Source organism: Colletotrichum graminicola, assembly GCF_000149035.1.
Source record: "Colletotrichum graminicola M1.001 genomic scaffold supercont1.18, whole genome shotgun sequence".
NCBI classification, from domain to species: domain Eukaryota; kingdom Fungi; phylum Ascomycota; class Sordariomycetes; order Glomerellales; family Glomerellaceae; genus Colletotrichum; species Colletotrichum graminicola.
Genome location: NW_007361022.1, coordinates 410,677 through 428,879, shown reverse-complemented (window position 1 = coordinate 428,879; position 18,203 = coordinate 410,677). Strand labels below are relative to the sequence as shown.

General features: G+C 54.1%; 7 protein-coding genes across 7 annotated transcripts; 4 read left to right on the top strand and 3 right to left on the bottom strand.

Moving 5' to 3' along the window:
* Positions 1-1,406: 1,406 nt before the first annotated feature.
* Positions 1,407-3,458, bottom strand: GLRG_05407 (uncharacterized protein; the record flags this gene model as incomplete). The annotated part of the gene is made up of 2 exons (XM_008096092.1): positions 1,407-2,784; positions 2,842-3,458. 2 exons carry the CDS (start codon positions 3,456-3,458, stop codon positions 1,407-1,409), a joined length of 1,995 nt encoding a protein of 664 aa, XP_008094283.1.
* A 4,660-nt stretch (positions 3,459-8,118) lies between these two features.
* GLRG_05406 (chromo domain-containing protein) lies at positions 8,119-9,362 on the top strand (the record flags this gene model as incomplete). Its single annotated transcript, XM_008096091.1, has 6 exons — positions 8,119-8,128; positions 8,303-8,543; positions 8,599-8,641; positions 8,695-8,774; positions 8,845-9,217; positions 9,288-9,362. 6 exons carry the CDS (start codon positions 8,119-8,121, stop codon positions 9,360-9,362), a joined length of 822 nt encoding a protein of 273 aa, XP_008094282.1.
* A 1,220-nt stretch (positions 9,363-10,582) lies between these two features.
* Positions 10,583-10,969, bottom strand: GLRG_05405 (uncharacterized protein; the record flags this gene model as incomplete). The annotated part of the gene is made up of 1 exon (XM_008096090.1): positions 10,583-10,969. A coding segment is annotated over one exon (387 nt), but the record flags the coding sequence as incomplete, so codon positions are not given.
* A 1,007-nt stretch (positions 10,970-11,976) lies between these two features.
* GLRG_05404 (uncharacterized protein) lies at positions 11,977-12,288 on the top strand (the record flags this gene model as incomplete). Its single annotated transcript, XM_008096089.1, has 1 exon — positions 11,977-12,288. The coding sequence occupies one exon, from the start codon at positions 11,977-11,979 to the stop codon at positions 12,286-12,288; it is 312 nt and encodes a 103-aa protein (XP_008094280.1).
* Positions 12,289-12,944: 656 nt separating this feature from the next.
* Positions 12,945-13,676, top strand: GLRG_05403 (uncharacterized protein; the record flags this gene model as incomplete). Its single annotated transcript, XM_008096088.1, has 1 exon — positions 12,945-13,676. The coding sequence occupies one exon, from the start codon at positions 12,945-12,947 to the stop codon at positions 13,674-13,676; it is 732 nt and encodes a 243-aa protein (XP_008094279.1).
* An 861-nt stretch (positions 13,677-14,537) lies between these two features.
* GLRG_05402 (uncharacterized protein) lies at positions 14,538-15,843 on the top strand (the record flags this gene model as incomplete). Its single annotated transcript, XM_008096087.1, has 2 exons — positions 14,538-15,587; positions 15,640-15,843. 2 exons carry the CDS (start codon positions 14,538-14,540, stop codon positions 15,841-15,843), a joined length of 1,254 nt encoding a protein of 417 aa, XP_008094278.1.
* Positions 15,844-16,080: 237 nt separating this feature from the next.
* On the bottom strand, positions 16,081-17,821 carry GLRG_05401 (hexokinase; the record flags this gene model as incomplete). Its single annotated transcript, XM_008096086.1, has 3 exons — positions 16,081-16,507; positions 16,563-17,135; positions 17,193-17,821. The coding sequence occupies 3 exons, from the start codon at positions 17,819-17,821 to the stop codon at positions 16,081-16,083; spliced, it is 1,629 nt and encodes a 542-aa protein (XP_008094277.1).
* Positions 17,822-18,203: the final 382 nt, after the last annotated feature.

Below are 18,203 nucleotides of genomic sequence, written 5' to 3'. Positions count from 1 at the left end.
CCCCCCCCCTCCCCCCAGTCGCCTATTGGGGCCCCGAGATGGCCTTGGGAAAGGGTGGAGAGACAATATTACCGAAAAAACAAGTAAAGGTCTAAAAACCGCACGCGAGACGCCGTCCAAGATGGGAACGTCCAAGTGCGACCAGTGACGAACGACCACAATCCTCCCCACCCTTCTTTGTCTTCTTCAAGGGGATCGATCCCGATAAATGAGGCCCGCCCGGGAGATGAGATGAGAGCCTTTCGGACTTGGTGCCCACGTCGCATCAGAGTCCTACGAGAAATTTACAATCAACAGAGTGCGAGTCTCCCGCGGTCCCGGCAGATTGCGCTCCCAATTAAACGAAGTCGTCTCCATCTCCGAACCGACCCCACCCCCCTCCCGGGCTCCCGGTCAGCTCCAGGATGGAGCTCGGGAAAAGCAGACTATTGGCCGCCGCAGCCCCGGGGAGCACAGACGTGTCCATTCTGCATAACTCGGGTTGTCGCCCCCTCTGGTTTGTCGCGACTCTGCAGAGTAGCTGCCCGAACCCGAGTTGTATCCACGACGGGAGGGAAGCGAGGAAAGGCTTCGTTGACTGACCCGCCCCACATCGTCAACCAAACTCTAGGCTTTCCCGAGCTTTCGCAGTAGGAGACCCGGTTTGCGTATCCTCTTCCAAGCCTTCGAGCTACCGGGTCCATGACGGCGGGCAGTAATACGCTTGCTCGCTACCCATCTCGCTCGTGTTTTCCATTTCCCCGACCCAAGCTACCTCAACCTGGGATGGTGACCTCTGGCGGAGGGGAAGCCACGCAAGCACCCCACCTCAGATGGAGGGTGAAGTTAATGACCAATTCGCTCCCCCTCTTCACCGTAGCGTAGCGTCACCGGCGGCATGGTGACACCGAGTAATTTTGACAGTTCAGGCCCCCGAAGGAGGGGGTCCGAATGTCCCAGTCCATATCGGAATCCGCATGTCAAGCCGTAATCTAAACTTGTGGATAAGTCGGGTATTGCCCCCAACTCAACTGAGCCCAAAATGGATGGCTGATGTGTGGAACGGGTCATCGATGCCAGTATCGTGCAAGGGACAGCACAAGTCCTGCAATTCACGTTCTGCAAAAGAGAGGACAAGAGCGGTAATGGAAGGAGTCTCTGTTTCATCCAATAGGCGGAATTTGTACTAGAACACCATAAGAAAAAAGTCTAGAAACACCATTCTCGGCGACGCTTTGTATGCGTACTATATGCCTCAAGAGATGTGAGCGTGTAAAGTAAGGTTATACAGTGGGCAATCGCCCTGAAAACGAGCTGCGGCCTAAAGCATACCGCAGCTCTTTTGCTTTTTCGTTGTTGCTGTTTTGGTTCCCCCCCTGACCCAAACTTTTTTCTATCCCAAATGACACCCGAGTTGACGGATCCCTTCAATCCATGTACATTGGATCACCTCTCACCTGGGACATGGCCATTCCCATGTCACCACCATGCATGCTCTGCATCGTTGCCTGCATATTCGGCATTGACCTGCTCATGTTGATTCCGCCCCGATTCGCATTTGGATTACCATTCTGCATCATGAACCGCGCATCACTCGCACCCCTCTGCTGCACTTGCCTTGTCCGTGGTACCTCGAGGGTAGCTTGTCGTTGGATTGGCTGCTGGGGCACAGGTTTGGCGGTGGGCGTGTCCATTACAGCAAAACTGTCATCGTCCTCCATCTCGGCGTCGGCGTCAGCGTCTCCGTCGGCGTCCCCATCAGCATCCCCATCGGCATCTTGGTCGCTAGCATCGTCGATTGAAGGAGGGCCGCTGATCGACGCGGCTGGGTCACTATGGCCAGTGGTGCTCGTCGTCGATTGCTGCTGATCGGGGCTCGGAAACTGTTGCACTTGTTGCTGTTGCTGATGCTGCTGCTGCTGTAACGACTGCGCCTGTTGTTGTTGTTGTTGCTGCTGCTGCTGCTGCAGGTTCTGTTGTTGTTGAGGGGTCGGAGTCGGGGTCGGGGTCGGTGTGTTGCTGTTTGTTTGATCCAAAGCCTTTTGAGCATTCATGCCATTGTTGGCGACACGATTCATGCTGATGACCGTCTTCCACCGTTCAATGGCCCTGACGACAACGTCGTTGAGATCCAGTTGTCGGTCCTCGAGCCGCAAACCTACGCCACGGCCACCGCTCTTGACCCCTGCTTCCAACACGTGGGTCAAGAGCTGTCGCTCCAGGGGAATTGTAGCCGGAGAAAACAGTTTGAATTCTCGTGGCTGCTGTAGACGATTCAGCTGATCAATCTGAGTTTTCAAGTTGACGTTCTCCTGCTGCAGTCTGTGTTGTTCGTCCTTCATCTTGTCAATCTCGGTCTGCTTCCTACCCACGCTTCTTGCCATCTCCAGTAGCCATAGTTCATTTCGCCGCTGAACAGGCAAAGAGGTCCAAACAGCAAAGGCCGATTGCAAGTGCTCATTGACCTGCTTCTCAAGAGTTTCCGCCGACTTTTCGGCCTTCTTCACGGCGTCACGGGTATCTCGGACGAGACCCTCGCGGGGGGGATATGTTAGGTCCTCCATCACTGCCGTAGTAGCAGTGGCGCAAGTTGCCTTCCAATTACTAAACTCTTCTCTGAAGAAGGCCCTGAGCGCGTCGTATTCTCTTTGCCCAGGTGATTGGACGGACCAAGAGGTGGAGGTAGGATGCTGTGTGGAAGAGAAGAGAGTAGGCGGCGAGGCGAGGCACTGCAGCGTCAACGCAGGAAAGTCGAGGGCAAGAGGGTCAAATTCGAAAGGCATAGAGTTGTTGTCGATGTGTTGCCTGGTTCGAGGTTAGTAATGTAGGGCCTTCCCTGTCATATGTCGGAAGGATGCTCACTTGGCTGCTCTCCAAGAGCTCAAGAGCTCTCTGAGGGCGAGCTCCGCCGCGCGGGCGGTATCCATCGCATCGGCAAGCTTGTGCTTCACATCGAACTGGGCCTTTTGCATCACCTGCTTGCTCACTTGCCTTGGCCTCCTGCCTGCATTCTGGCTGCCCTCCCCATCGGTAGAGGTAGCAACATCGCCGTTTTTAGAAGGAGCATTGTTGATGACACCGGTGGTCTCCCAAGAAGGGGTCCAAGGGTATTTGCTCAGCGTCGAGTCGACGGCATATTGGCCGTCCTTGGGCAAGGCGGGAGACCTGTGGGATTCGGCATCTTGCGTCGCGTCCCGCTTGGACTGGGCAGGCCTCGGCGTGCTGGCTGGGGTCGAGGCATTTCTGGTGCCCATCGACCCCCTAGGCTGTCTCCGCGTGATGCCACCTCGCAGACGCCTGATGGCGTCGACGTCGTGAATTCCATCTGGGGGCTTGGGATTCTTTTCCTTGATGTAGAGATCGAGGTGTCGGCCGAGAGAGGAGGAGGTGAAGGCCTGACCACAATAGGGACAGTTCTTGTCCTTGGGGGCGCTCAGCTTCTGCTGGCTCGAGTCGGCGTTGCTCGCGGTTTCTGCCATGGCGGCGAGAGTTTGGGGTGTACAACGGGAGGGCGGGGGACAACGAGTGGTTCGGAGGATATATCGACGACGTCGAGGACACAATGGAGATCGGTTCGAGGGCTACAAGGTTTTCGTCTATGGGAAGACTTGCAGCTGCTCCAGGGGAGCTATGTAATCGGGGTTCATATGTATAGAGGGGTCGAATTGGGAATGGTCGACGGCAGAAGCAGCAAATTTTAAAGTAGGTTAGGGTACAGCAAGGAAATGAATAGGGAATGGGGAAGGACAGTGTTGGGTAGGTAGATACGTAAGGAGACGAGGTATAAAAAGAGGGCAATGTAACAAAATGAGGGACTAGATGCTGAAGAGCCAAACGAGTGTGCGAAGAGAAGGAGGTCGGCGGGAGGTGTTGAGGAGCAGCAGCAGCCCTCGTACGAACAGAACGCGGCCCAACCCCTGTGCGTGTATATGGAGAGGATGGGGCTTTCGGGTTGGGGTCGTCGGTACGAATGGCGGTCGAGGTAGCGAGATGTGTTGGCGAAATAGGAGAATAACGGTGGTGGTGATGGTGGTGGTAGGAGAAGGAGAAGGAGAAGGTACAGTTGGATCCCTGGTATTAAGGAAGCACTTCTCTGTCGCTGTTCTCCGTCTGGGTTTCTCTCGCGCGCCGGTGTGCAGCTCTCTCAATTCAACCGTGGACACTCACAGTCTCTCGACCTCTTTGCATACACACAAAAACACAAAAAAGAGGGACGAAGGGGATGTGGATGAAGAATGACACGGCAGTGGTGAAGTAAAGTACAGAAGAGTAAGGGGAAGATGCAAAAAAAATGTCACTGAGGATTTAATCATTGCATACTTTTATTTTTATTTTTTATTCTTTTAGTAAGGCACAGGAAGACGGCAGGCAGGGGTAGCAAGCACTACGGTCCACAGTCCAAAAAAGACGACGAGCAAGCAAGAGCTCTCTCTCTCTCTCTCTCTAGTCGGGTGTGCACCCCCCCCCCCCCCCTCCCCTTTGCCCTCATCCCATAGGTCGGTCCCATCCGCCGACCGCCATCCATGGCCCATCCCATCCCATCCCATGCTCCCCAGATTGCCAGTGGCTGCACAGACGGAGCCAAGGACAGCCCAGGCCAAGGCCAGCTCAGGGCCGTACAGCGGTCCCACCTCTACACGAATGGGCTTTTAATAGCGATTGCTGCTATGGTGGGGGTGCCTACCCGTAGTGTCCACCGCAATGCATTGCACCCGCCAGCTAACTGTAGTCGTAGCCAATAGTGAGCGTGCAAGAGAATAGGGGCAAGAACCCAAGTTGAGCTTCATTTTAGGTACCTAGGTAGGTAAGTTGAAACTGAGCAGCCAACAAAACACAGGAAAAGTTTTGCTGCACCGGGGTTTCCAATCGCAAAAGTACCTGCTCACTCACTGCATGTCGGCCTGGGGCCAACTAACTACTACTACCAAGACGTATTCAAACCATGGTGGGCCATCGAACCATGTTCAGGAGCATCTCGTAGCCTGGCCCTTGTGTTCATCAACAGCATACCCCCCCATCGCTCCTTCATAGCAGTCCCTCATATACGGATACAGGTGGTATGTATATAGGTACCCAAGGTAGATAGGTAGGTAGGTAGGTATCCGTATAGGTACTCAATAGTTGCCTCCCTTCCTTTCCCTTTTTGCCTTTCCTTGCGAGGTTACATGGCTCAGCCATAGTTTCCCAGCCCCAACCACAAGCAGCTCCTCTACATGGTATTGCGCAGTGCCCATCTCCCAAGACGCTCCCCACGCGAGCCCAAAGCCTAACTCGACACCTCTCCAACCGCCTATCAAGACGCCCCTAAACTCGCCCAGCACGTAATGTGTTCGAGTTCGCTTAGGTTCACAGAACGAACGTCAAGGCCATTCCGCCCATGGTCCTTCTCCCCCATTCCAACCTTCTCTCTCTCACATGTTGCTTAGTGCTGCTAATCTAGGTAGCCCGCGGAAACGAGAGGAACAACCCGGCACCGCCCTGTGCATCACTTTTACCGGCCTAGCGCCGCCGGGGGTCCCTTGGGGGAGGGGTGCACGGTAAACCTTTTATTCGAGGAAGCTTCGCCCGAGCATTTTCGTCCATGGTATGGTCTTCCCCCCCTCAACATGCCGAGCCGAAACGACAAACACCTTTTCAACCCTGTCGAGCTGCCTCATTGAGCCCAAATTACGTGTCGGATAGCCTGGATAAAGTCTATAACTCGAGTCCACCTCGGGAGGGGGTACAGACAGGGCACGCACTCACTCATTATGGTTTAATGACCATTGGACGCGTCCCGAACAAAAGATTGAGAGCAGTGAAACTTTAGCGCAGTACTGATTTTGACCTAATTAGAAGTATGAGCTGAGCGTTTTGCTACGATGCCCGAGTGCTCGTGGCTTTTTCAAGGATACCAAGATCGGCAGTTCGACACCTCTGACCAACCCTGCCTGACCTGCGGTATCAGTCCTCGTTTCTCACACAAAGTCCTCAAGATACCCTGGTTCAGCATCTTCTCTTGGAAGTCCGTACTCACGCCGCATTGAGCACAACACGCTCCCCCCAGGTAAGCAAGTGCTTGAACTTTCAAAAAAGAAAGAAGAAAAAAGATGAAGAAGAAAAAAAAAAAACACGTGTTAAAGCATTCCCTGCAAATTTGCAATGCCACGTTGTCGAACTACCTAACCAGTTTTTGTATGTTTAAACTATCGCGCTTATTCTTTCAAGCCTAACCTCTAGGTATCGCCGTAGCCAGCAAAAACTGTAGCGTTGATCCCGCTGCCTGTTCTGGACTTACCTTTGATCGGCCTTCGGGTGATGCTGAGACTCAACCCTGTGTCTTCTCATAGTCTGCAACGGCGCCTTAAGGCGTTCCTGGTCCGACTGCGGCGAACAGCACAGCGATTGCAGCAGGTGGAACATGGAATTCATTCCTTCATGCTCTCCGTCTCGTAGCTTGTGGTTGTGTTATTGTACTATTTGCAATGGTAGCAAGCCGTTCCCGCTGTGAGCTGCTAACCCACCCATTGGCAACTGAGACTAACATCTTGCTTTTAACTTGCCGGGTTGGCCCGACTGGCCGACAACCTGGGGCGCGGGCAGGCGTTCCTGGTTTGTTTCTTTGGGTTACTGGACCCACACTGCTGACTTGTGTGTGTCCGATCTCGTTGTTCAGGCAGGGGTGGGGGAGGGCTTCCGGGAGATCATCCAGGGGGAGTCGGTGAAGAGCCTGGTGCCAGTGGTGCCAACAGAGTCAGTCGTATCTACCTGGCTGGCAGGTTTCGTCTCATACCTATTAGACATTGCGCATCCGCGACACACCATCCTAAACCACGATTGACTGGCTGCGCGAAGGCTTGCGGACTGCCTATTGTTTGCCTGCAGTTTCGTTTCCCCCTCTTTCTCCCCGTGTTTGCCCCAGGGATAGCATCCAGCCCCGAAGAGACACCTCTTGCAGCCGCAACATCTTGGGTTAGCCCTGTCCGGACCGTCCATTAGGGGCTTCATCTGCAATCCAACGTCAGAACCTGCACGACACCGATACTTTCCCGCTCCTTCTTCAACAGCGTTACTCCAGTGTCCCGACGCGCTTTGTCCACTTCCCAAAGCAGCAGGCGCATGCTGGCCTGTCCTGCAGCTTCAAAATATCACCTTAGGGCTACTGCCTGGAGTTGTTGCTGTGAGGGAGAAGAGAGGCGTTGTTGGATGAAGTAGACAATGGTTCTCGCCATTCATAATGCCGGGCAGTCGCCCGCCACTTGTGCAGACGAAATCCATGCTGCGAGCGCTCTTGCCTAAGCCTCATTGAGGATAGTCCATAGTGTTGATTTAACTGGAGAGGAAGCAAACCGCTGCCCCCTTTTGCGCTGCAGAGACTTTTGATAAGATGCTCATTACGCTTCTGCAGCTCCATGCAGACACTCTGCATGACGAGAGATGTTTCCGTTGGTTGAAGCATCACAGTCGACTTAGGATCCGGAAACTGCCTTCCCAGGAAATTGAGGCTACGAAGGGTCATAAGTTCTGAAATTGCCAGATGTCATGGGCTGAATGATTAAGAGGCGTCTGGTTCCGCAGCTATTTGTTAAACATCATCGCCAGCTGCTGAAGATGACCCCTAACTTTATCTCGTGGACGATGGACATTGTGAGGTTGCTATTGGATTTGATTAAGAAGGCGGCGGCCTCAATTTGGGGAAACCCTGGGGAGGAGGTCGTGCCTGTTGATATTGCCCAGACGACGCCCGTACGAATGAAAATGGATTGCCGTTGCGATCTGTCCCAGTTCATTTAAGTATCCGCCAAACAACACCGAAGGTTCTTGTTCGTCATCTTTGACTTCTTCTCATACCACAGGTAAGGCAGGTAAGTATCCATAAAAGAAAAAAGGCCATCGGCGCACATGCTGATTGGACCGTGGAGCTTGGTCCACCGATTCGGGCTCCACACAAGCTCTTGACCAGTACCCAGAAAAAGGCGGGAACGAAGCTTTCCGATCACGTGATGTCGGACGCGCCATAAGCCGCTTGTCCCGTCTGGAACCGCGTCGCTGCTTCCTGCCGTTATTCGCTTTGCGCAACTTCAATCAACGGATAATATCATCCATTGTACGTAGACTCATGCAAGCACCTGCCTAAATAATCAACAAGTACTATTCGCGATGCCACCTGGTAAGCTTCTCATCTTCCCACCTCCAATTCTACTCTGCGCTGTAATCGAAGCGCGTCTGGTTGCTACAACACATCCGATATCACGACGATCGCGCAATCCTCCCCCAACCGCCAAAATGCCGCGCCCAAAGACGTACAAACAAAAAGGACCCAGAAAGCTGATTGCTTCTGCAGCCATTAGTGACGACGAGCAATCCGATCCGGGCGACGGAATCGCGATCCCCCTCAAGGAGAAGCGTGCCAAGTCCCGATCGGCCGAATACCGAGACGACGTCCTCCAGACTAAGAGCGAAGAGGAGGATATCCCGGAGATCAAGGGCGACTTAAACGGCGGCCCCGCCAAATCAACAGTAAAGAGTGACGAAGACGAAGACGAGGAAGATGAGGACGAGGATGAGGATCTGGAGCCCGACGAGTGTGTTCTCCAACGTCACTTCCCGGCCGAATAAGTCGGGCTGACATTGCTTCAGGTACATTGTAGAGAAGATCCTCGACCATCTGGTCGCCGAAGACGTAAGCGTTCCCTTTACTTCCCTGCGCTATTCAGTGGCCAACATGTTTTGTAGGGTACCGTCAACTTCCGCGTCAAGTGGGAAGGCTATGAGAAGAAGGCCGACCAGACCTGGGAGCCCGAAGACAGCTTGAAGTAGGTTGCGACATTCGCTAAGGGGAGGCGGGTGGGGCATTGGGTCGCATAATAACTAATACATTGACAGGGAAGGCGCATCCGAGATCTTGGAGGGATACCTGAGAAAGCTCGGTGGGCGCGAAGCGCTTTTTGAGGAGAAGTCCAAGGCCAAGGCCACAAAGAAGCGCGGTCGTCCTTCTGGATCTTCGGCCACACCACCAGCAACCACCAAGAAGTCTAAGCGAAGCGGCCACCCCGCCGAGTCTACCCCTCCTGCGTCGGCAAAGGAGGCCAAGAGCAAAGCCTGGACTTTACCTAGCGGCAGCTGGGAAGAGGAGGTCGAGAGCATTGACGCCTGTGAGGACGAGGAATCCGGATCATTGATCATCTATCTGAACTGGCGCAATGGCCAGAAGACTAAGCACTCCAAGGACGTCGTGTACAAGCGATGCCCCCAAAAGGTAAGGCACATGCTGCAAGTAGCCCCACTTTAACTTTTCGAGGAAGATGCTTACAGGATACCACTTGAAGATGCTGCAATTCTACGAAAGACACATTCGTATCATCAAGGCGGGCCCCGAGCCCACGGAGGAGGCCCAGGTTTAGTACAAAAGCTCGACATTTAAGGGAAATGGTTTTTTGGGCTGGTCATGCATCTGTTATCGCCGCGGGCTTTTGGGGACTGTTACGCCGGCAATTTGTTTTTCTTCTCCGTCGTCTTGGTCTCTCTATCTTGCGGGGGTTCTCTGAAGATGGTCTAGTAAGGCCTCACTTGTACTTAGGCTCATGACTTTCCGGCTAGGCCTACTATCTACCCGAGTAAACAAAGGTACAACACAGGATTCGGATTTCCTATTGCTGGAAACAGGCTGTGGTTCCCCTCTCAGTCTTTCGGTGCAAGCGATCATTTTCTGTATTCCCATCACCGACACAACAGCAGGAAATCGGGCTCCTTTGGGAGCGATTCAATGGGTGAATCAAGATCCGGCCCATGTCAGCCGTAAGCCTTGTTACGAATTCATGAACAAAATCCATCCCGAATGGATGTCGTCGGTGCTGAGTTCAGGCACGATGCAGGTACCGCCCGTGAGATCGTCTACAAAGTCTCTTTGCACTCGGATATGTATGGAAAGGTACATACGAATACACGGAAGAAGAAAAACGGTGGGGGGCAACCAAGCTGAGAAGCCCACGAGGTTGGGTGAGGATGTCAAAAAGCCGGTAAGGCCCACTAAAACAGTTGGAGACCCCTGTTTTGCAGGCGGTTGGGTGTCGTGTGTGGTGTGGTAGGCTGGTAGCGTTGCCGCGCTTTTTCTCGACCAGCCTCTCGCATTTCTGTTGACTTGGGCCGTAAAGCTGGTGGCGGGGCAACGCTGCTTTTTAACGTGAAGCTGCCCGCGTTGCATTCCTCGCCTTCTGGTCTTCCGCTCTCCCTTTTGTCTGGTATATTCCTTGTTGATAGCCTGCTTCCATCTACAATTCACGGACCTCAAGAAGCAAACAATCCCATCGTCCGTTTCGGCCAACCTACTCAACCTCCGCCACAACCGCCTTAGACTCAATACACATCACATATCGGTGCTTGCGATCTTGTATAAAAAAAAAAAGCGCTTTATCCAACCGCTATCCCACCCGCCGACACCATATCCTTTCTTCAACCCTTCCTCTTGGACATACCGTTGAAAATCATCACCGAAACCCTACTTTTCTCCCGAGACCCGAACATTCTTCGGCGCACGGCGACTCCGCTCGAGCTCCGTACCTCTTCCCCCCCAGCCACCGGGACTCAGCAGACACCACCCCACACCAGTTCCACACCGCCCATCACACCTCCATTCCCCGTTCAGGCCCTCCTCGCTGGTGTCAGATCGTGACGGGAAAGCCCCCGCACTGCAACCGCAGCCATGGTCAAACAAAACGATGTCATCGCCATCATCGTCATCATTCTCTTCATCGTGCTCGCCCTCGTCGCATTTGGCATCTATAGGTTGGTCCATACCGCGCGCCAGAGCATGAGCGTGACGTCCGGGTCGAGTAGCAGCAGCTCCGACGAGATTGTCGATTGATCCTGGCGTCACTGGTCGCTTGCTGCAGCTGCCGCTGCTATCAGCGCATTTACACTGAAATGCCACGCTGCATCCTGTCTTGGGCGCTGCGCCCTTTCTACATCTACAGCACACCGCTGCTACGTTGCAAGCAGGGGCGGCGGCCATCTACGAAGCCGCTGAAAACGAAAAGAAGAAAATCAGAATGATTTAGGACGAAGAAAGATGTAATGAGGGGGGGGGGGGAACGACAACTCTGGAATGGACATGAGACATGATTTATTGGGCATAACTGTTTGGGCATTTTCCGCAGCATCTTATTTTTGTTTTTTGCGTGTTCATATGTTGGACGGAGTTACAAAGGATACCGAGAGCAACTGCACGGCGAATATCTACGAGTGTACGATGTCAACAAAGTCGAGAGACCATTGTTGGTACTCGACATGGGACGGGCAGGCTGAGCATCGGCTCGGCGTATTTACAGACGAGAGGAGGGTTCAGAGAGCCCGGCATACATAGAATCGAAGCCCTTGAGGTTGGGAGCACAATAGAAAACCGCACCAAGCATGACGCATGGCATTCTTCTCACGCTCGCTTCTTTTGATTGGATCTCAAGCAGCAAGATCAGAACCTCATGGACTGGGCCTATGGGCGCCAATACTCGCCGGCCAAACAACAACTTGGTCAACAATGACAGCCTATCAAGGCCACCCATTTGGTATATGTTACCTGTGTGAATCTTTGCCCTTATGGTACATAAATATGTCTTTAGCCATGTTTCTTGGAGTGGCCGCCATACCTCAATGACCAATCTCATTACCCAAGCCGCTGCAAAGGCTCGATGTCAGGCCATTGGCAGCATATCTGTCCTCGTCGGCAGCCACAGGAATAGTGTCTGCCTGCTATTCCATCTATGCTCATAGCTAGGAATGCAAAAGGAGGCCAGGGTATCGGGTCGGCCGTGTCTTGGATCCTGGAGCGGTCAACGGAAGGCGCCGCGCCACTTATTGCTTGTCAATAGGAGACGGAGCCCATGTCTAGAATTTTTTGCGACTAATGAAGACTCGCCAAGGGTTTAGTTGGGGATCCCCAAATACCAAAATACCAATTTTTCTTGCAACTGGCACCCTTCAAATGCCAGGTCAAAGCGAGACCAAATCACAACCCATACGCATATGACCGACCAGCTGCCTGTCATTAAGATACTTCAAGGCGACTGCGAGATGAAGATCGTGGGCAAGGAAACGAAGCATACCGCCTCTGACGCCAAGAACAGGCTAGAAAGTGGGGAGACAGCCGCCTCGGAGGGAGCATTCCCGCATGACGCGGTAGCAGTTACGGTGAATGATATGCAAGTGTCAGTTGCGAACGTCACCTTTAGTATGATGGGACGTGCGACCAACTACGGCGATGATGTAATGGCGGAAGAAGGTGAGGAGGAGACTGCCAGAGCGTCCAGATACGACGTTCAGCCTCAGGAGAAGTAGGATGGGGAGGACCGGAAGATTTGGTCCCAGATTATGAGCGGGGAACCGGCATGGGAGGCAGATTAAGGGTTGAAGGAGGTCTCGTGGTAATAATGGTTTATCAGCTGGAAGAGAAGTATCTTCCAAGCGAGTTTGCGGACTCTGGATGGCGCGTGGTGCTTGGTTTGCCTCAGAATTCAAGGGCACGTCTGCTGCGGCTGTGCCGCTAATTCCAAAGAACCATTTTCAAACAGACATCGAGAGCCGCTTGGGAGAAGTTGCGGGGATTCGGTGAAAATGCTCAGAGCCATCGTACTGTACAGGACAGTCGGTGCAGAATGATGTGCAAACGCAAACATCTGTAGGCACTGACGACAAGCGTGTTTGACTCTACATCACTCTCTACACTCCAAACCCTGTGTGACTAATGATTTCCGCATCTCGTGGACTCAGTCACTTACAGAGTTGGAGCTTTCGAATGATTCACTACCACGAGAGGTGAAGACTTCATCGGAGTCCCCCCAGTCAGCCCTACATATAAGAAAGCACAATCCACTCAAACGAAGCATTCAGCACAGAAAAGAAAATCAAATCAACATCAAGCAAAGCGTCAAAGTAGAGCCAGCGAGAAATCAATTCCTGACACGGATGCAAGAACACCAGATCATTCACTCAAGATGCCGTCCTTTACCCGGATGCTGCGTCAAAACGGACGCATTATAGGCCATGTCAAGGACAATGTAGCCTTTCTCAATAACAATCCCAAGCCCGAAATCCCAGAACGAGACACAAGAGCAGGGAACATAGGCCCCGTCGACGACATCTGCGAAAACGACTTCCCAGATACCGAGTCCCCGACCGCAGAACTTCTGCGCCTCTCGCAATCCCCCTCGACGGTCGAGGTTCTTCAGACCCTGTTAGATGAGCTTGGAAAGAAGCTGCGGGAGCGGAAGGCCGCCATCAATGCACTAGGAGAGGCCAGAGAAACATTGGACGGTGTGGTGTGGACCATTGCGCCCTATGACTATGCCATGTTCATGGCCGGCCAGGAGGTACCCCCTGAGGAGGAAGAGTGGCACGGAATCTGCCCCAGGGCAAGGAGACAGGCTCATGAATGGCTCTACCAGAGAGGACGGGTCACGAGCCGCATCGACCGCTTCGGTCAAGAGGTTGAAGAGCTTCAGCGGAATATCACGGCTGTTTTCGCCGCGATGAGACAGGCAGATGATATCCAAAACATTTGTCGCCGAGCTTCTATGGGCCCAGCCGAGCTTCCTCTCTGGAAGATCCCATTGGTCGAGAAGGCCCACGAGATTCGGCAGAGACAGTCGGACCACGAGAATATCCTTAAGGGAAGGGGGGGGAGCATCAGGTTTGCATCGATGGAGAGTGGATCAGGATGGGCATGACCCGCCGAGACAACCGTGAGCGATCAGTAAATTATGAGGCCCGCGGCAGTCAGGGTCAATGGGGGAGGAGAAGTGGAACCTGCAGGAATGACCAAAATGATTAGATGACTTTGACAGGTTTGCGGTCTGAGGAAGATGGCAATTATTACAGAATTGAGCAGAGAGCTGACACAAAGACAGTGGAACGTATCCTGGCTATCCCTAGAGTTTCTCTCAGTGATGGCCACTAGCCCATAATGAAAGAAAGGCCATGGAAAAACGTATGTTACGTTAGTGTAAAGTAGATTCACCCCAGGAAGGTCGTGTATGGCCAACAGGCGGGCAGAGAGGTAGGTATGCGATCTGAAGATGAACAAAAGTGACAGCCTTTTAACCCTATCGATTTCGGTGGCCTCACATGTGTAAGTTGTCGGCCATGCCATATTTCAACGGCATTGGCGTTGAGGTATTGGAATCTACTAAAGAACAAAGAAATGACACAATGCCCCTGTGTTTGAGAATTGATCGAACCCTCTTCCGGTTCATCATAAATGCTCTGGCGAGTTGGAGTGGGTTGAGTGAACCTACCGAAGGACGCTCTGCTACCTACCTACTCTAGGTAGACCACCCCACAGTGGACACGGGAGGTACGTACCCCATCCCCTCTTTAACCCCACCGACGCGTCACGGCACGTCAATCGCGTCGGCCAATTTGTCACTTGTGCCAAATTTCCAATCTCAACTACAGACCTTCAAGGCAGATATTGTCAGCGCATTATAGCGTATCCGCGACACAAGCACCTGCGATACACATTAGAGGAAAATACCATTTAGCACGAGAATATCTGGCTTCCTTTGGCGCACAGTCGTCCGCATCTTACAATGCCCATCCTTGAACGCCGCCGACCAGGCCAACGGCGCCCCGAAAGAAGAGTAATCGACAACGACGACGAGGCTCCCGGAAGCGACCTTCCCGAATACGAACCGCTCGCTTGCCCTCTTACTGCGGAGGCTAAGCGCGCCATCGCCGAACTCTCCAACAGCCGTGATGTTCACCGTTACCAGAACCACGTAAAAGCCTCTATCCGGCATCTCGGCACCTCCGTTGCTGGCATCAACGACAGCGTCCGCATCCGTCACGAGCATATCCAGCGCCTTGTCGAGAAGCGCGCCGAGTCCAACGACCTCGGTAGCCAGGAGAAGTCACAGCGCGAGGTCGAACTTGAGACCTACACCGCGACTCTCGACGACGAGGTCCCTCGCCTCACGGCCGAGGCCGAGGCCGCCCTCCGTGACCTCATCGACAGGCAAGTCGAGCTCGATGACGAAAAGGCTGCCATGGCGGAGACGGTGTCGTACTTTCAGGCTATGCCCGAGCAGGCGCCGCGCCAGCGCAGGCGGACCCGCGTGGAAGCCCATGGCGACGACTCGAATATGGACGAGGAAGGGGACACGGTGGACGACCTGCCTCCGCCGCCGGATCACTCTGTCATTGACATTCTCCGCCAGCGCCGTGCCGATAAGACCCATGCTTACCAACGCCAACCCGCGTATCAGCGCTACGCCTTAAACAACGACTACGCCGCTTTCAAGAAGCTCTGGCACGACGCCGCGCACGGGGACACGGAGGTGCCCCTGCCTAACGCCAAGCGGTGGTTCGACAATGCTGGAAACCCCGTTATGCCTGCTACGCACCGCCAACCCGGAAACATTAAGGGCGAACCCGGAGCTCAACGGGCGGACGATAGTGATGAGGATATTGTTATTGCGGGCGAGGTTATAGATTATAGGTGCCCGCTTTCGATGCAGTTGTTTGAAAACCCGGTCAGCAACAATGTCTGCAGTCACACGTACGAGAAACAATGGATCGTCGACATGTTGCAGAAGGCGCCTACGAAGCGTGCGCAGTGCCCCGTTGCGGGCTGCTCCATGGTATGTACTTGTTATGAAACTCCGAGAGCGCTCCGTCTGACGAGAACTTTAGGAGCTGGGTCTCGACAATCTGTACGACGACCAGGTGATCCTGCGCAAGATGAAGCGCGCGCTGGAAGAACAGCGTCGCCGCGAAGAGGAAGAGGCGGACGACAGCAGCTCTGATGACGAGAATGAGGACGAGCCTCGTCAGGTCAAGCGTGAAGCTCGTGGCAAGAGTCAAAAGCGCAAGGTTGAAGAGATTGACGACGAATGAGAGCCTTCTGCGGTCAAAACGGCGTTAAAGGGATGGATATGAAAGTAATGATACCCAAGAGTCAAACTATGTACGAGCTTTTAGCCACGCAAGTGGCCTTGAAATTGAAAGGCTGCGCCTGTGATTATTATGCACATGATTTCGTTCTTATGACTCCTCGCCATGCAATCCACGCGCCGATTTCCCCCTGATTATGCAATGCTTACGTTTCGACACACTCTCTACGCGACGCAAATCTTACTCGGATGCATCGCACGCCATCGCCAGCGCAACGCCAGCCCCTAGTAATGAGCTCTCCTTCGCCAGCACGAGGTCGATGCTCCTGTCTTCCCGGTTGATCAGAGCGTCTACGTAGTCCTGACACATGGCCAGGTATCCCGGATAGCACTCGATAACGCTGCCGTTGTACGCAACCATGGTCCGGACCAGACTCGACTCCTCCGCTAGTCTGTCAGAGGCCTCTTCCTCTGGCTCTTCGCTCAGCGCCTCGAGGCGCAAGGACCAGACTGCGTGTAGGCAAGCGGCGATGATGGCGGCCGACCTTCTCGAGACGAAGGATGCCAGACTACGCAGTGCTGACATATCGGACGAGGTTGGTGTGTGAGAGGAGGGATAGAGTGAGACGAATAGGTCTATGGAGGATGTAAGCATCGGCGACGCATCTCTATGACATGGTTAGCGCCTTCACGTGGATGACGGTCAAAGGGGGGGGACGTTACCCTTCGACGGCAGATATCGTTTCCGATTTCAGAGAGTACGGCTCCTCGAGCGACTTGGGCACAACGCCCCCGAAGAGCCCCGTCGTCTCGATTGCCTCGATCAAAGCAAACCTCACCACCTCTCCGAGATAGTAACCGCTCACCATCATCTCCAGAGGCTGCAATTCAGGCCTCGGGTGCCCCTGCTTCAGCAACCTGTCCCAGCGCGTCACGCTCAGCACGTCCTGCCCGAACATGCCGAGCTCCGTGTTAACGATCACGTCGCGCGCCTCATCCCACCACTCCCGCGGGCGGTCGCCGAACTTGGGCCTCCCGATGAGAGACACAGGGAGGTATGCGGCAATGTTGACGCCGGTGCCGAGGATGAGGCCGAATCGCGTGGCCGGGTGAACGTAGGCCTGCGAGAGCAGCGTGGCGCCGCCGTCGTTGAGGATCACACGCAGCTGCGCGTTCATGCCCCTCGCCGAGCAGGCTGACTCGATGACCTCGCCGAGGTCTTTGCCCATGAGGCCTTCGGCGGCGAGAAAGCCCTTTCCCATACTGTGGATACGGCCGCCTTTCAATGATGTTTGTCTTGAAAGTGCAAGTTAGCTCATCGCGGGAGTGTAAGCGGGGCGACTAGTGACTTACTCTATGGGAAAGCTCCAAGCCAGCGCCATGGGCATGGGCTGTGAAGGGTCATGTCCGTCTTGTGAGACCATCTCCCATATCCTCTCGGCCATCCAGTCGAAAAAAGCCATGCCCTCCAGATTTCTGATGTCGCTATCAATCTTGAGCGAACTCATCCGCACAACCTCTCCCTCACTTCCCTTGGCGTCCCGGCCCCGCAGTTCCACCAATGCGACACGGAGTGTCGATCCTCCAACGTCCACCGCCAGATACTGACCGGCTTCGTACCCGTCGGGGAGCTGATGGTTGTACGAGGGCAGCATGCAGGCCATACTCGTCTGCAGCTTGTCCCTGAATTGAGCCTTCAGGGCGTTGGAAAGGGCGAGTAGGCCATTGTCGAGCAGAGGGCCCAGGAGCAGGTCTTCGGCCTCCTTCAAGAACTCCTCGACGTCCCGTGATGATGATGTCGTCGTCGTCGCGGACTTGGGACACTCGACGGTCGGCCTCGCCTGTTTCCCGGAACCGGAATAAGGGGTGATCCAGAAGGCCAGGAGGGCTTGTATCAGAGACTTGCCCCGGAGCAGCTGCTTGACAACAGCGGCCAAGAAAGCTTTCGGAAACGTGGTCATGGCAGGAGGGTACTGCTGCATGGTACAAGGAAAGGTTTCGAGCGAGTTAGCTTAGAACGATGCTGAACCATCCAGGTGACGAGATATTGGACGGTAGATAAGCGGGACAGGTCACAAGCCATATCATCCGGAGACAAGCCAGGCGAGATAGATGTGTGAGATGCGCGAAAAAGAAGAGGAGGAGGGTCGCAAATATGCCGTGCACAATGTTTAAACGGCAGCCTCCACGGCGGACTGGTAGCAGATCGGAAAGGCAGGTCCAGGTACGGGTGGATGGGACTTCGATGGTGTGCACGTAGCAAGAATGGAACCTGCCGGTTGGCTGTTCGACTACCCGGGGATGGTGTATGCTGGGGACGTCGTATCCAACGGGGTCGGCAGCGGGATGGGTAACAAACGGAAG